Source organism: Sprattus sprattus (assembly GCF_963457725.1).
Source record: "Sprattus sprattus genome assembly, chromosome: 19".
Lineage (NCBI taxonomy): Eukaryota > Metazoa > Chordata > Actinopteri > Clupeiformes > Clupeidae > Sprattus > Sprattus sprattus.
In genome coordinates this window covers 13,850,682-13,866,121 of record NC_137917.1, presented here as the reverse complement: position 1 = coordinate 13,866,121, position 15,440 = coordinate 13,850,682, and the positions used below count along the sequence as shown (strand labels likewise).

Sequence of the window (15,440 nt, the reverse complement as noted above, 5' to 3'; positions counted from 1 at the left end):
CATTGATGATGACGAGCTCTTATGCTCTCGAGCTTTGCAATATTGGACGGCTGTTTGTTTCTTACATACAACACATTCAAAGCACAATAAAATCATCAGAATAAAGAGGACAACTTACAAAGACAGTTCATGGAAGCCTAAGACATAAACAGCAGAGCGATGCTGAATGGAGGCTTCATAAACCTGCGCCACATCAGCAGCAGCAGCCTTTCCAACTCAGCATCTGACAGACAAGAAGACTAGACACAGTCGTAATTGTTTAAATCTATTTACTGTCCCATCAAAACTAGGCAGCAAATACATGTTGGCAGTGGCAAGTCTGTTCCTCATCCTAAAAGTCATTTTGACCCAGAGTGGGATGAGACAGGGAACTGTGTGACACAGGCCTCGGGTTACAGAGAGGGGGGAAGGTGAACGGACAGTGGTGGCCAGAGGTGTGGTGTTGTGTGCTGGGTAACCAATTAAATTACAAAAATCATCATCATCATCAACATCATGAGTATGAGCGTAAGAAGGCCAACATTCCAGTTTCAATTCTGCATCATCAGTGTACTGCTAAGCAGACTCTACATTTCATACGGTTTCCTCAGTTGCTTGTATCCTATTTTCCTGTAGTAGCCCGTAACATAATTCAGACAAGAATATAAAAAAAGCAAATATACACATCAGTCCACAACATGGTGGGCATTATTTGTTAAAGCAGAAAATGTTGGGCAGAAAACCTAACACTGTACATCCCTGACCTAGAAAAGTACAAACCTGTCATACCTCACACACATCAACCGATTTCTTATTAGCCCAACATCAGTGATCCCAACAGTCAGGGACAGATATCGGAGTCCCACAAACAATGAGTGAAATCATCTGCTCCAGTGAACCCGTCCTGACATCACCATCTTGGAGGGACCAGAAGCCAGAAAGAACAATCCATAGAGGGAGGGTTGGGGATAGATGGAAAGAGCAGAGATCCCTACAGATAGAGGATACAGGATCCCTACATCCCTGGAGTGCACCCCCAGTCCTATCCAGCAGTATACTTTCACCAGGGTTAAAGTGCCTTATTGGGATGCTTGGGGCAGATGCTGACCAGCGACGGTGCAAAGGCTGCTTCAGGTGGCTCAGGACAGCCTTACTCAGAGGCTCTGTGACTGTGAAGGTCCCGGTGACATGCATCAGGGTGGGAGAGAAAAAAGCTTGTGAAAATGTTTTGTTTTGTGCTTTAGTGTTGTGGTGAGGCTTGTGTGGATACAGTCGCTTACTGTCACTTTCCTTACTAAGAATCCTGGGACTGGGATTTAAGGATATATGGCATCTCTCACGAGAGAATCCTGAGTTTGAAAATGAAATAGAAATAATAACAGTAGTAATAATAATAATAATAATAATAACAACAATAACAACTCAAGACAGACAACACATCGTGCCCATAGCCATGCCCTGATGCCATCAGCAGTCCTCTGGAGTCAGTGTGCTGGCAGCCAGGGCAGTGTGCCAAATCTACAGTTCATGTACAATGGCTTTCTGAACAGCACCTCTCTCTCTTTGAGTGTGTGGCCGAGAGCATGCTTAGACCGACTTCAGAGTTCGGGGTTTAAGGGAGAAACAAAGTGTTCAGTTCAGTGTACAGGGTTACAGTACCCATATATTAACAGTTCGGTGCTTTGGGGAGGAAAACCCTTGTAGTCTGTGTTTAGGGTGGCAACCAAGTACCACATTCTCAGGCTTGAGACACTAATCAAGCCAAAAGGAAGGGGATTGGGGTGAGGGTGGAACAGAGCATTCAATGGCCGTTATTGTAACCACATTAGGCAGTGTTCAGTGTCCGTAGGTTGAAGCGTGTGTTTGGTACGCGGAGACTCTATGGCAGAGGCAGGAAGCCGAGCTCCGAGGACTCGCTGAAGATGAGGGTGCCGTGAGGGTGCAGGTAGGCTGGGCTGCCCAGCATGCAGCTGGTGTTGCGGGCGAGGAAGCCCTTCGAGGGGGGGGAAGGTGGCGTCTCCCGGGGCTGGCAGGCCTGATGCCCTGAGCAACCAGTGGGTGTTGAGGGCAAGGGGGCACGGGACCCCTGCGGGCTGGAGACGGTGATCGGGCGCATGTCCTGCTGGCTGGGGCTCACGGGGACCGTCTTGGGGGTGACGGGCGAGCACTGGCTCTGAAACATGGGGGAGTGAGCCACAGTCTCAAGAAGCTCCTTGGTGCCTTGCGTGCACTGTGCAGAGATGGGGGGGGGGGAGAAGGAGAAGAAAAGGAAAGAGAAAACAAGACAAAGGGAGAGTAAGTGAGCAGTAGGTGAGTGACTGAGTGGGGTGAGAGTGAGGTGAGAAGGTTGGTTAGCGGAGTGAAGAGAGCGCAGGATGTGCAAGGGTGAGTCTGGTGAGGCAGTGCGCTGAAGAAGACAGCATGGCAGGATGAGAGTGAGGAGTTTACGATTGTCTCAAAAACAATAATAAACAACAAGAATAAATCCACATCACCATGAATAATCAGAGCTCTAGTAATGGACAGACCATGTAAAGAGTGTTAGAGAATAGTTTCGTCAAGGTCACAAAAAAACTGCAGAAAAAAAAAATCTGTTGTAAAAATCGAGGCCTTGCTTACACATTGAGCTGAGCTGTTTAGACCTTGTCAGAGAAAATACATCTACAAAATCTAAAATTATTTAATACCTCATAATGTTTTGAAAAATCTATCAATAAATGACCATTTACATTTTTAAACAATGTAAAATGTTCTGCTTTGAAACATCATACAATATTTCAATGTGGGAGTTTCAAGGGTCATCTGATCGACCTCTTCCTTGACTGACGGCATTTGATCGGCCGTAAGAGCACAATGAGCATTGTGAATGTGCAGCGCGTGGGTATGGGGATTAAGCCTCAATGCTGTGTCTGCTGCCTCGGCAGAGAGGGGCTACAGTCCGCCAGGAGTCCCACTTTTCAGCAAGCTTCTGACAAGCTGAGGAAACAGGGAGTGACATAACCATGACGAGTGAGAGAGTGAGAACAAGCGCACGCGTGAGAGACAGCGAGACCGACAGACAGACAGACAGACAGACAGAGAGAGAGAGGAGAGGAGCAGATAGAGAGAGAGACAGCACGCAGTGAGGGAGGGATGGAGCACCAGACTTGGCATGCAGAGCCAGGAGAGTGGGCAGACAGGCGGGTGGGCACCATGACACCCTGTTATCTCCTCACTCACCCCCTTACCATCCCTGCTGCCCCCTCCTATGCCCAGCGGAGAGGGCATACTTCCCATCAGCCAGTGCAGGACAGGGCAAAGTCCTGACAGTTCTCCTCCTGTGGGGGCAGGATTATACAACACAACATAACACTAGCTATGAGTGCGGGAGCAGGAGGACACACACACTTACAGACAGCTGATATAGAGAATACACACACTGTTTTGACATGGATAAGGTGACAACACATCCTGTTACATGCCTGTCCTACAATAAATGGTTGTATACAAAGGATTGGGCACATCATGAAACAATGAGGCCTTGCTCAAATGTTTAAGTGAAGTTACCCCTTATTAAGTTATGAGAAACTGTGGCCTGAGCAAAAGTTTGGACACCCTACTAAGTAACACTCCTCTCAGTGCAGGACATTAAAAAAGCAACTATTTGCACTTCCTGAAGTACTTCATGCTGTATTTTGAGTTATACTTTGAATCATTCTTCTGTTGTTTCCTTTTCTTATCTGTCTGCATGACATTTACATTCTGGATTTGCACATATTTACAGGAATTAATTAATTCGTATGATGTTTTCCTGTTTGTGCATGCAGCGCTGCACAGTGGAATGGTGAACCAACACACCTGTGTCAGATAAATCTTCCTTCCGCATTTCAGTCATAGGAAATTGCAAGCTAGAAATGCCTTTATATCTTTTTAAAGCCCTTTGCTGCTTGGTCAGGTGCTGAGTGGAGTTTCTGCTTGTTAAGAGCTGCCACAACATTTGAGGAGTCAGGTCTGGCCACATCAAATGCTTTACGAGTTTACAAATAGAGGACTAACACATTTATGTTCTGAGACTTTCAAGTGTAACTTTTGCATATGGCATAATTACTGCTTTTTTTTAAACAGTGCAGACGTATTTCAAGAAATCCTCATTTTTAAATGTTCCTTTGCTGCAGGGGTGGTATTTACTTTTCATACTTACTTTACTTTAAATAGAAAATACGGATTTTACTCAGGGATGTACTCAATTTTTCCGTAGAACTGTGTAAAAATTCTATCTGTACATGGTGTTACTAGCTCATACAGCTTAAACCTGCCCACAGCCAGACTGCTTTGTTTTTTTTATTTCAATGTTTATTTATGTTGGGATCAATTAGGAAGCCTGCTGATTTCCGTAGGGTAACATGAATCTGTGTGATCTGTGGCAAAAGATGTCAGTTCGGAGTCAAGATCATGCCGGCATATCGAGGAGCTAAATCTCATTTTCTCCATAGTAGGTGAACCAAAGAGAGGCCAAATATGTGTCTACACAAGCAGCTATCTCTTCATGACATGTAGTGACATCCACAGAAGGTAACCACAGAAAACCCAGTCTGAGTACTCTATGGGTCTACTGACTGCATCTGTACGCTGGACACAAGGTCCATCCACAGGTAGCACAGTAGTAATACTTCAGAGGGCTCAAGCTTTTCCCCAACAGTTACACTGGAGTGAAATAACTGTCTACAAAAGTTTGTTTGCTGTCTCCCATCACAAAACTAAGTATTGCAAGGATCTGAGGCGAAGCTTGTGAGGAGCCTTTCAAGCTCTGTCAGGTCGATGTCCTAAAGGTAACTCTAGATGGCGCTCCTACCATGTTTGTGTCGTTCTTGGACAAGAAAGGCGGCAGCTCCTGCTCTGCGGTGATGATGGGTGGAGTGTCCTCTGGAGGCAAGAAACCTCTTCTGTCTATCATACTGGAGAGCACAGAGGAGGGACACGAGGACACAAATCAACCCCAAATATGAAGACAGAAAATATAGGGCACTATAGCAGTACACCAGCTGGGACAGAGTCAATAGGGGCTTAAACAGAAGGCAATATTGGCTGCTATTAAAATCTATCTACCATATCATAAATAAACAAATAATTACAAACTAGCCTTATTGATCAGACTTAGGTCATTCTAGCAGGTTCTTTTTTTTCATTAGTTTCTTGACAAGTTTGAATACAACAACAACAACAACAACAAAACAGGACCAGTGACCTCTAACGCAATTAAATGACCAAACTGTAGGCCCAATTATCTATAATCCAGTTAAAGTGCAGTAAAACTACAGGAGGGAAGACTTCAGTCCTTACCTGGGAGGCATGGGTCCACAAAGCACCACACAGCAGTTGGTGAAGATGTTGTTGTAGCTGTAGGGATTCTTATAGTCCTCTAACCCTCTTTTGCTCGACCATGACCCTTTAATCTGCAGATAAGACACAAATGTTACGGCAATCAATAACTCCTCGATTCAGGAAAACATTCCAATTTTTCAGTCTAATGTTATCTTGATATACGTATATAGTGTTAAACACATGTTAATTTTTTTCAGTCCATTTCATCACTGTCATAAACACAACAAAGAAACAAACAGCAAAAACTGTGAAGATATTATTTCATACCTGCTGATAAATGTACATTTTCTGACATGATCATACTCACATCCTCATTGGTGGTGAGGTTTGAGGCTGCCAAATACGTATGGAAGCCTGACAGGCCCAAAATAGACCATATGGAGAAAAAGCAGACCACCAACTCCACAATAGTGCAAAAAGAGTTAAGGTTTAAACTGTGAAATCTATTAGCATCTATACCTTTATTAATAATTAAAACACATTTATTGATTATCAAGTAACAGCTTAATTATATAAAATTATACTATATTTAATGGTCTTGAGAACTTTAGAAGGCTCAATATGGGTTCTACACAGGAGATTTAAGCATCCCAAGAAGATTATTTCGCTCAAGAATAAAAAACCTCCACACAGCAAAAACGCTCAGGAGGGAAAAATGAATTGCCTTCTGCTCAACCGCCTAAAAGGGGCAATAAACTTGGAGTAAGCCCAGCATTAACCTTAACACTGGCAAACAGACAAAACCACATGGTGCTGACGTCTGGGCCAAATTCAGAGCGAGGAACAGCTGCATGTCGGAGGCTGCAATCGGCTTCCTGTCAGCAGTCAACATGGGCAGCGTCATGAATGCTAGCTCTTAGCCAGACTCCTAATCCAATTACGGGTGAGTGGGATTAAGACTGAGTGGAGAGGGAGAGAATAGACGTGGTACACTGAATGAGCTCTGTTTGGGTACACGTTGGCGGGAGAGAGAAGAGTGTGCTGAAATGAGGAGCATGTGTGTGTCCACGTGTGAGAGAGGAGGAGAGAGAGAGAGGAGAAGGGACCAAGGGCAAAGGATATCTGGCAGGACTTTGCTGAACAGCATTGAGGATACCGCTGCCTCCCTGGGCTCCTGGAAAAGGAAAAGGAAAAGCCATCCATCCGTGATTCAATTTAAGAGAAGTGGCATATTATTCATAATTAACTAAACATGCATTATAACTCTTAACATCAACCGAAATTATTTCATGTGATGCATTCAGTTTGACATTTCCAGTGAAACACCAGCCTGGCTCCACCCGCCTATTGTTCCCAGCTCAGTTGTCGCTGCGATTATAGTTTGGAACTGATGTTTGCAAGATGGATTTCAAAATTAACCCAAAGTCTATTCCTATTGGTATGCAACGATTGGAATCAATCTCCAATGAATGCCTATTTATTCACAGGGCGAACTTAGGTCTGGTAACACACTTTTACAGGCTAGAAAACACTTGTGATACTTTTTAAAATATAACTTAACCCAGGATTTAAAGTTGACAATATTTTTTTCCTGCATTACATTTGCACAAAACCAATACAAAACATTTCCTTGCAAGCCCTTAAAACCACACCCACTGAACAAAACAAGAACAAAAAACACCCCAAAACACTCCTGAACACAACAATGAAGCCTTGTTTCATGCTGACTGGAAACATGTATGGTCTCGAACACACTACCTAATGCAAGGTAAGGCAACATCAGGCTGCCACCTACCAGCACCTGTCATGATCAGATCACATTTAGATCAGATGACAAGATGTAGCAACAATGGACTCTCAGAGAGATTACTAGAACATTCAATTTGCAGTGGTCAGGATTCAGTGTACATCTATGCGGAGTCGCATTAATAACGCTAATTTCGATGACAAAAATGATGACTAAATATGTTCATCATAAACCTTTTGTCCATGACTAAGACGAGACAATGACAAGACACATTGAGGCTCACCACAAACAAGTTGAGGTAGATTATCATCTTAGTGGTAAAACATTTTTTTTTTAAGCTTAAGAATACTAACGTGTAAGGCGATGCTGCTACGTTATGTACAGGGTGTGCAAAATTTCTAAATCCCAGGTAGTCCTTCGGGCAGGCATTCTTCAAAGTTTGGTTGCCCAAAATGAATAAGACTAGCCCAAATTAAAATAAACATTAATATTGCTATAAATTTGAATTTCTTAATACAAACATAATTAATGACTATAAACACAACGCATAATTAGTACAAACCAATAACACAAAAACAAGTCACACAAGTGTTAATGCAAACAACTAAAGCAACTTAAAGGCCTATACCGTATATGTTACATAGATTCAGTGGCAAATAACATATTTTGCTAATCCTTAGATTCTTTGTTTTAAAATATTCAGTTAAAAAGACATGTCGCCAACTTGTTTGATACTGTATTGATTAATGGTGGCTTAGGCTGTATTATCATATTTGTAATTTTTACCAAGATGATAAATGAAAGCCGTTTCTACTGTGTATGGTTGGTACCAGAGGAGGTTCTTCCATTGAGGAAACGGAGGAAGAACCTCCCCAAACTTTTTGAGAATGTATTTTTGAAATTGAACTGACTAAACTCCTTTAAAAATGCAGTTTGATATCAGTATTTAATACTATGCATATTATAATTTGTTTCCCTGAGTTGAAATAACATTAGCACCCCCTATCTTAACAAGAAATTACTGCACGGAGGACGTCCTCCCTTTGGCTCCCATTGAAATCAATGGAATCTGTCTCTGATACTGGCGGTTCTTGGGGCTCGTTGACTTACATTGCCCAGGGGAGGAAAGACCTCCCTAGCGTCTGAGTCTGCGCCAACATCGCTTAACCAATAAACAACGGATTTGGCGTTGGAGGGAGGGGATTCGACATTAATACCGAAAGAAGCTTCCCTCTTCAACCATTCTGCAGAAGGATATTATCGATAACATGTCACCCTTAAAGATTGTTGTAGAAAGATTGCAAATAAAGAGGACGTGCAATGGAGAACGAAGATATTGTTCATGTTTTATTGAACAAACCGTTTCATTCATTGAGCAACAGAGAGAAGGTTAGTATCAAAAACAACCGGGAAACCTGTTCCAAAAATCCATGTCACTAAACGTAAAACCGCTACCGTATAATGCTCACTGGTAGGCGAAATACTTATAGCTCACTGGTACCATAAAAAAACAATCGGCTGTACTGTTTTGTTTAAATCGTTCATATGCCTATTGTTAGTCTGACTGTTCACGTTCAGCTGAAATTCTGAATGGAAATTGTTAATGAATGTTTCAGAACGCGATGTGTTTCGTAATTAGCCTACTTGTAATTTGGGCATTGGCCTCATACTAGGCTACTTTGAGTGATAGCTGTTATAATCTGGCATAATCTGATGTTAATGTTAATAGTTCTGAAATAATGTTCTCTTACTTGTTGCCTTTGTTACTTGTTGTTTAATATTGTGGAAAGGATGTTAGTGAATGATTCAGAGCATGATGCATTTTAAATGGCATCACTTTTGGTCTTGTGTCTTAATTTTTTTTTTTTTTTTTCAGCTGAAAATAAAATTAGTCAAATATAATAACCTTAATAGCTTTAGTAATTAAGGGGGGAAATAGGCCAAATGGTAGGCCCAACATTTAAAATTTAGTTTTTCAAATCAAGAGTAGGCCTGATTTGACTTATTGGCTTTGCATCATTTAATCTGGCTTTGTCTAGTCCAAAGATATGCTGCCCACTAGCTTTTTAAGTACAATGGTGCCAAACTGGTGGCTTTGTATCAATTGTATCCCTGCCTGCTATTTTGTAGTACTGTAGGCCACAAAAACACCCTGAAACAACTTGTATCTCACATACCACCAACGGAATAAGCAGGCCAATGGCAACCAGGCGCACAGTTCTTCCTCCCTCACTTTAAAAAACACCAGCCGCCACTGGTTGGTACACACCTGAAGTGACGTGAACCTGATATTGTTACTGTACTGTTATTACAAAAGAATGTCCATTAAATATTGCACTAAATGAAATGGAGCTGTGTCAAGGTTAAGAGAGCTACAAGACATGCCAGGGCTGCGACACGCTGTTCTGTCCTGTCTTGTCTCGCTAGCAAGAACAACACACTCCATTTACTTGAATGCAGCTCACGCCAAAAAAATACACCTGTTTTGGTCAGTCTCTGTCAATCTTACTGATTCTCACACCAAGTCAGCCTTGAAAGTTGGCAACTATATAATTTTGTACTTTGAGGAATGACAGACCAGGAGAGGCTGATGTGTTGAACAATCCACGCACTAACTAACTTAGATGCTGGCTAGTGTTAGCTTTTGGACCATAGACTAGGCTTATAGTGTTTAATCTAGCCTATAAGTTATGCACACATTGTCTAGGCTAATGTAAGAATGTTTCCTTTTCTCTTCTGCTTCCGACACTGGTTGCCTTCCACCACCTCTTTCGTAAACTATTGCCTATAGCCTTCATAACGTCACTATAAGGGTTTTCAGGTGCAATGAAAACAAATCACAGGGAGAGAGAATGGGGCAACACAATCCTTCATGTTATTATTTCAGTAGACTGTAAAACCTATTTTGGTTTAATGGGGTAGTAGCCTGATAGGTCGATAGTGGTGTTCTTATTGTCTGTTTGAATTTCTTTGTATGTATTTATTTTTGAGTGCCGTTTGGTACCCTATACAGAACAGCTAGGGTGACCCGATGCAAACAGACCAAATATGGGATGAGTAGTACGTTTGTGTGGGACATGTGTGCAGTACGTTTGGGGGGGACTTTTCGTTTTAGAACTTGACTTCACAATAACATGAGGTTGCCTAAATGATCACAGAAAACGTATTTGAGAAATACAATATTAACTGCATCACTGTTTACAACATGGAGCACAGGCTTTTATGGATTAGTCACCTACTGTGCTAAGCTGAGAAAGAGCTGAAAACAGTAACAGCACTGAACTAAATGTGCCCTACTTGCATACGTAGGTTTGTGTGTCTGTGTGTGTGTCTGGTGTGTGTGGTGTGGTGTGGCAGCTGAGTGGAAAGGTGTGTATGGGCTCAGCAAATGAGTCAAAACAAAGGTGTGATGGGTGACTCAAAACACACTTACGCAATGTGAGATGGGTGATCACGCAGCCAAATATGAAGGAGGTCAGGAAAGAGAGGGACACAATGAAGGTGTAGAAGAAGCGGTAGTTTCGCTTGCCAACACAGTTTCCGACCCAAGGGCAGTGATGGTCAAACCTCTCTGTGAACGTAATATCAAACCACACACATGTAACAGCCAAACACACTGATGTATGGAACTCAAGATTTGTCCCTTAAGAAATTACACAAGGATGTGGTTAATTTATTGCAGTATTGGTCTTACAGCTTTTTGTCTGTTACAAATATACAATGACTTATCAGATCTGCACACTGTGTCACACATTGTAATAGGAACTTGTTGAACCCAGCAACCCCCCTCAGCTTCAAAAGTAAACACTCACGGCGTGCGTGTTATTTCAAACATTATTCTTGAGAAAATGGGCTATTATTTTTCATGCACCTACAATAAATGCATGGGATGACACTTGCATTCATAAGCAGCCTATATTGTTTTTTAAAGCAGTTCCAAATGCCCTGGGAAATATCCAGCAGCGATAAGTAAACCTGATTAGAGACAAATGGCTTTTGGGCCATATGCTCTGATCTCAGGGGGGGAATATTTTATTAGCATATTAGCAAAAAAGAAATTCCCCTAGGACAAAAGTAAAGGGCCCTTTATCTTAAATGTCTACTACAATAACACTAATGTAAATGTAATGGGTGTTATAGCAATGGGCACAAGCTGGAAGGGCTTAGAACCCCCTTGAAATCTAAAAATGTGTGCACGAGACTACAATGACATGTTCTTAACCCCCTGGTCCAACTCCCCTAAGGGTTCCCGACACCATTAGCTTGCTAGGAGCTTCGAAATTAAGCTACAACACAGCAACACCCTGAAATGCAACTACCTGGAATACTCATACAACTCAAAATAAAAGCACAGGCGATAGAAGTGGAAGAAGAAAAACAAAGAATAGAAACAGAAGAATCTGTTACATTGCCTGAAGTATGATTGGCAACGCTTTTGGCGTGCATGCACAGATGTTTCACTACTACAATTGATATATAACTGTATATATTTGTTCTGTACTTTAAAAAATAAAAGGTTCTTTGAACAGATAACCTTTGTAGGGGTCAGGGGGTAGGGATAGGGGGCCAATAATGACTTTTGCTTGGGGGCCTCTAGAGTCCCCAGAAACATGTTTCCAGCATAATCGTTCAAATGCATTAGCTGCAAATCACAAAATATGAACAAAGAGACTTCCTGGTAATGAAAGTTCAGATTTCAAATGAGCGTGGGGTGGCGTTAGCACAGGCCCTACCTTAATGCTATTTAATTGGCAGTCAGCGACAGATCACTCAGATATTTAATTAAAAATGCTAAATGTCAAAGTTTTTAAAGAGCCCATGCATTGATTAAGGAATAGACAACAGCTGTCAGAAAGAGCCGTCTAAGAAAATCTGATGTGATGTTGTTCCATGTTCAATGCTGCATATGTTAAGTGGGTTGACAATTACACTATTGCACTAGTCTAGTGACTAGACCATTGCAGTCACCACAACTCAAAGTTTGACATTCCTTTTACGCAACAGTGCTAGCTATAATGTTAATGAGGAAATCATTGTAGAATTAAATGGAGAAATAATGTTTCAGCTCACCTCCACCACCAATTTCTTGAAACAATCACACATTGCTAAGCAACAGTAAACAAAACCAGAAGTCTGCTATAGATACAATGTATAGAACCTGATAGTTGGCAAATACTCTAATAAATGTTTAAATAAGATCTTAAAACAAGTGTAAAACTGTTATGGTTCATCTACAGATTGCGTTTTGCTCACAATCACCTTTTATCCGACAGGCACACCCAAATAAATATTTATGTACGCTACTGGTGAACAGCTTGAAAGAAACAGATTAGCATTGGCTGTTGTCATGGCAGGCGACATGACTGTGGTCTTACCCACGCAGTTGTCGCACAGGCTGCAGTGTGATGTGCGAGGGGGCCGGAACATTTTGCAGGTAAAGCAGTATTTTAGCTTAACCACCTGCTCATTGATGAGGATCTCCTTCGTTCGTGGTGGTGGGCGGTAGGTGGAGGAGCCTGAGTTATCTTCAAAGGGGAGGAAGACAGACAGACAGACAGACAGACACACACACACACACACACGAGTCACACACTGAGAATCAGTACATCCAGAAATATGAATTACTGCTTTGCCACAACATGTTCAATATCCATCACTGGATTTTCACAAAAACACTGTGTTAAGCATGACAGGACAGCAATGAGCTGGTCTGGATCTTAACATACTGGCCCACACCATGTCCTGCTGCCACACTTTAGGGGCACAGATGGTACACCAATCCCTGACCCCCCCTGCCACCACTATAACCACCAAGTTAAGACTATTACCTATCTGCTTCTCAATGTCGGCAGCCTCATCTGGCAAGGCCCTCGGCAATATGCCAGGGTCTGTGAAGCTGGTGTGTAAGAGAGAAAAGACCACGAACACAAACAGCACTCCAGCAATGACCGGGATGCATACAGTCAGATGGGCCACCAGAAAGGGGCAGCTGAGAACAGGGAACAGACAAGAAGGTTAACGTTACCAGCTTATATAGTTGTACCAAGAGAGTAAAAACAAATTGTCAAAAGCAATTCAGCAATTTGTAGGTATAAATGGAGCAACGTCAGCATCGCCACACATTATTGTTCCGCAAAGCTACTGGTAGGTTACACCCTGGAGTATGTGGCAAGCAGACACCTAAATGTGCTCATGTTCACATGACTTCAAATTCGTTCCATATTTCTCCAACACTACTAGCAATGTTTAATCGATTAAAGCTGCACTGAGTTCCACTTTGATCTAGCGAACAACACCGGTACAATGAAAGCTACGCTTACATGTAAAATGGCAAATGAAAGTAATGAGTAAATCACATGATGACGATACTTTACTTACTCAAATATAAAAAATAGGCCACTGGTGATAAGGATAAGGCCAAGAGTCAATGGAAGCACACCGCTTTGACGGGCAACAATAATCCGTCCATCACAAAAGAAACGATTCCTCCCGGGAAACACTTCCCACTTTCTCCGCTGTCGCTGGACATTTTTACTAGCAAGCGGTAGCGTTGACGTAGGTGTTGCAGTTGGTGTAGTCAGTGTCCGTGGATCAATTTGTTGGTATTCACAGTTTTTCATGGTTTGAGAAAGGTTAACTCAGTGCCTGACTTGATGTCTACACTATCTGGCAAATACGAATACTGACATGTATGAACTTGCAATGCACACAATGAGTTAGCTAGCTTTGATGTTAACACATAAATGACTGACAAACAAGCTTGCTATCTAGCTAATACACAATATGTCACTTAACACAGAGATAACGTAAATAGTATAATTATGTTGCTCTAATAAATTGGACAACAACTCGCTTGTAAGCTAGAAACCTACTTGGTAATGAGAGACGGGAAGTAGATCGTACATGACGTGAACTACAACTAATATAACGATGGCTACATACCTTCAGCTACTTTCGCAAGCTAATATAGCCGATACCGGTTCTACTGCTAGCTAACTAGCAAGCTCCAAGATGTTAAGATAACTAACTGGACACACTGAAGGATCATTTAGAAATCGTTATTAATTTTGCTAGCCTTACGCTACCGCTAAAATGATTGTTTACGCTTAGCCAGCACGCGAACTGATATCAAGCTCTACGCTAATAAAGGATAGCCGACTAAGTTACCGAATATTGCAGAGCCTATAACGGTTGCCAATTAGTGATCTGAAGAGATCTCGAACAATTTCTAAACGGTCACTCATTTAAAGTAGATTCTGTCCACGCATCCTATTCACAGCAAACTGTGTTGGTGATATTATCCTTGCCAGGAGAGCTTGACTGCTATCCAATGCACAAACAACGACTGAACACAATCCTGTCCACCAATAAGCAAACGCGACTTCGCTAACGTTAGCATTTACGTTTTGTTCATCATGAAGTCGACTGAATGCGCGTTTATGTTAGTTTAAGATATTTAAGATTTTTTTGAAATAGCTAGGACATTCACGGTTGGAATCCTAACTAGACAGATAGCTAGAGTAGAGGCGTCACTACTTCTGGCTTTTGGATAATAACAGGCATAACGTTACCCGTATAGCAGCTAACAAGGAACATAGCATAACGTTAGCTCTTGGAATCAGTCTATGCCTTTCATCAACAATTGTTTAACGTTAGCTGTGACTCTTTTAACGTTATTTATCTCACATTATCAATCAGAAATCGTCTGCTGCATGTGTGCCCGCGTCGAAGATGAAATATAAGGACCAATTTGACAAGAAAGTGTAGCTAGCCGGGTATATATATGATAGCTGCTAGAGGTAGAATCACGTCTTTTGGCAGCTCCGGCTCCGTTGTCGGCTAGCAACGACATGCATTGAACACAACATTGGTGGAGGAGACTTGATGGAGACGCAAATACTTGTCCAGGCAACATGTGATGTTTGAAACAGCAGCGACCCATCTGGTTCATACATAATACTGTTGATTTATTTCTGGGAAACTTTTGACACAAAGTGGAAGCTCACAGGCAACTTCACTGCTGCTGAACTTTATTTGAAATAAGTCACTGTTTAGTTTCGGTGAAAGAATTTTGCCAGGAGCGATCCAAGACTATTTCCCTGTATTTCCGTGTCTTTTCGATCGCGACCTATTTGAATACAAAGAAAACAATTGTATTCTTACAATAACTTCAGATATTGTCAGAGTAATCAAAAGAATCCACCGATTTAGCTAGGAATGCATTCAATTGCTTGAATTATAAGAAGTCGCAAATTATTATAGGACTGTGTTCATTATGCAGATTTAGAACAAATGTACAAAATAAAAAAATAGAAAATTGAACAGATTTACAAATAAGATGCCTAAACAATTCTTGTTTACAATTTTTTTCAAGTGGAGGTTTAACTGATATTTAAATGAAAAAAGCTTAGAG

At 41.7% G+C, this 15,440-nt stretch overlaps 1 protein-coding gene across 1 annotated transcript; it reads right to left on the bottom strand.

Annotated features, from left to right (window-relative positions):
* Positions 1 to 360: 360 nt before the first annotated feature.
* On the bottom strand, positions 361 to 14,550 carry zdhhc18a (zDHHC palmitoyltransferase 18a). The gene is made up of 9 exons (XM_080858278.1): positions 13,406 to 14,550; positions 12,856 to 13,016; positions 12,403 to 12,552; positions 10,461 to 10,598; positions 6,403 to 6,454; positions 5,648 to 5,774; positions 5,299 to 5,411; positions 4,811 to 4,913; positions 361 to 2,209 (listed from the first exon to the last, which is right to left on the bottom strand). Exons 1-9 carry the CDS (start codon positions 13,645 to 13,647, stop codon positions 1,859 to 1,861), a joined length of 1,437 nt encoding a protein of 478 aa, XP_080714404.1. The 5' UTR covers positions 13,648 to 14,550; the 3' UTR covers positions 361 to 1,858.
* Between the last annotated feature and the right edge of the window lie 890 nt (positions 14,551 to 15,440).

Excerpts from the sequence above, each read along its gene's own strand:
- zdhhc18a (XM_080858278.1), bottom strand. The coding sequence starts at position 13,647 with ATGAAAAACTGTGAATACCAACAAATTGATCCACGGACACTGACTACA. Across the intron at positions 10,599-12,402 it reads CCTGTGCGACAACTGCGTGG|AGAGGTTTGACCATCACTGC; the intron begins GTAAGACCACAG and ends TTACGTTCACAG. Across the intron at positions 5,412-5,647 it reads ACCTCACCACCAATGAGGAT|ATTAAAGGGTCATGGTCGAG; the intron begins GTGAGTATGATC and ends TCTTATCTGCAG.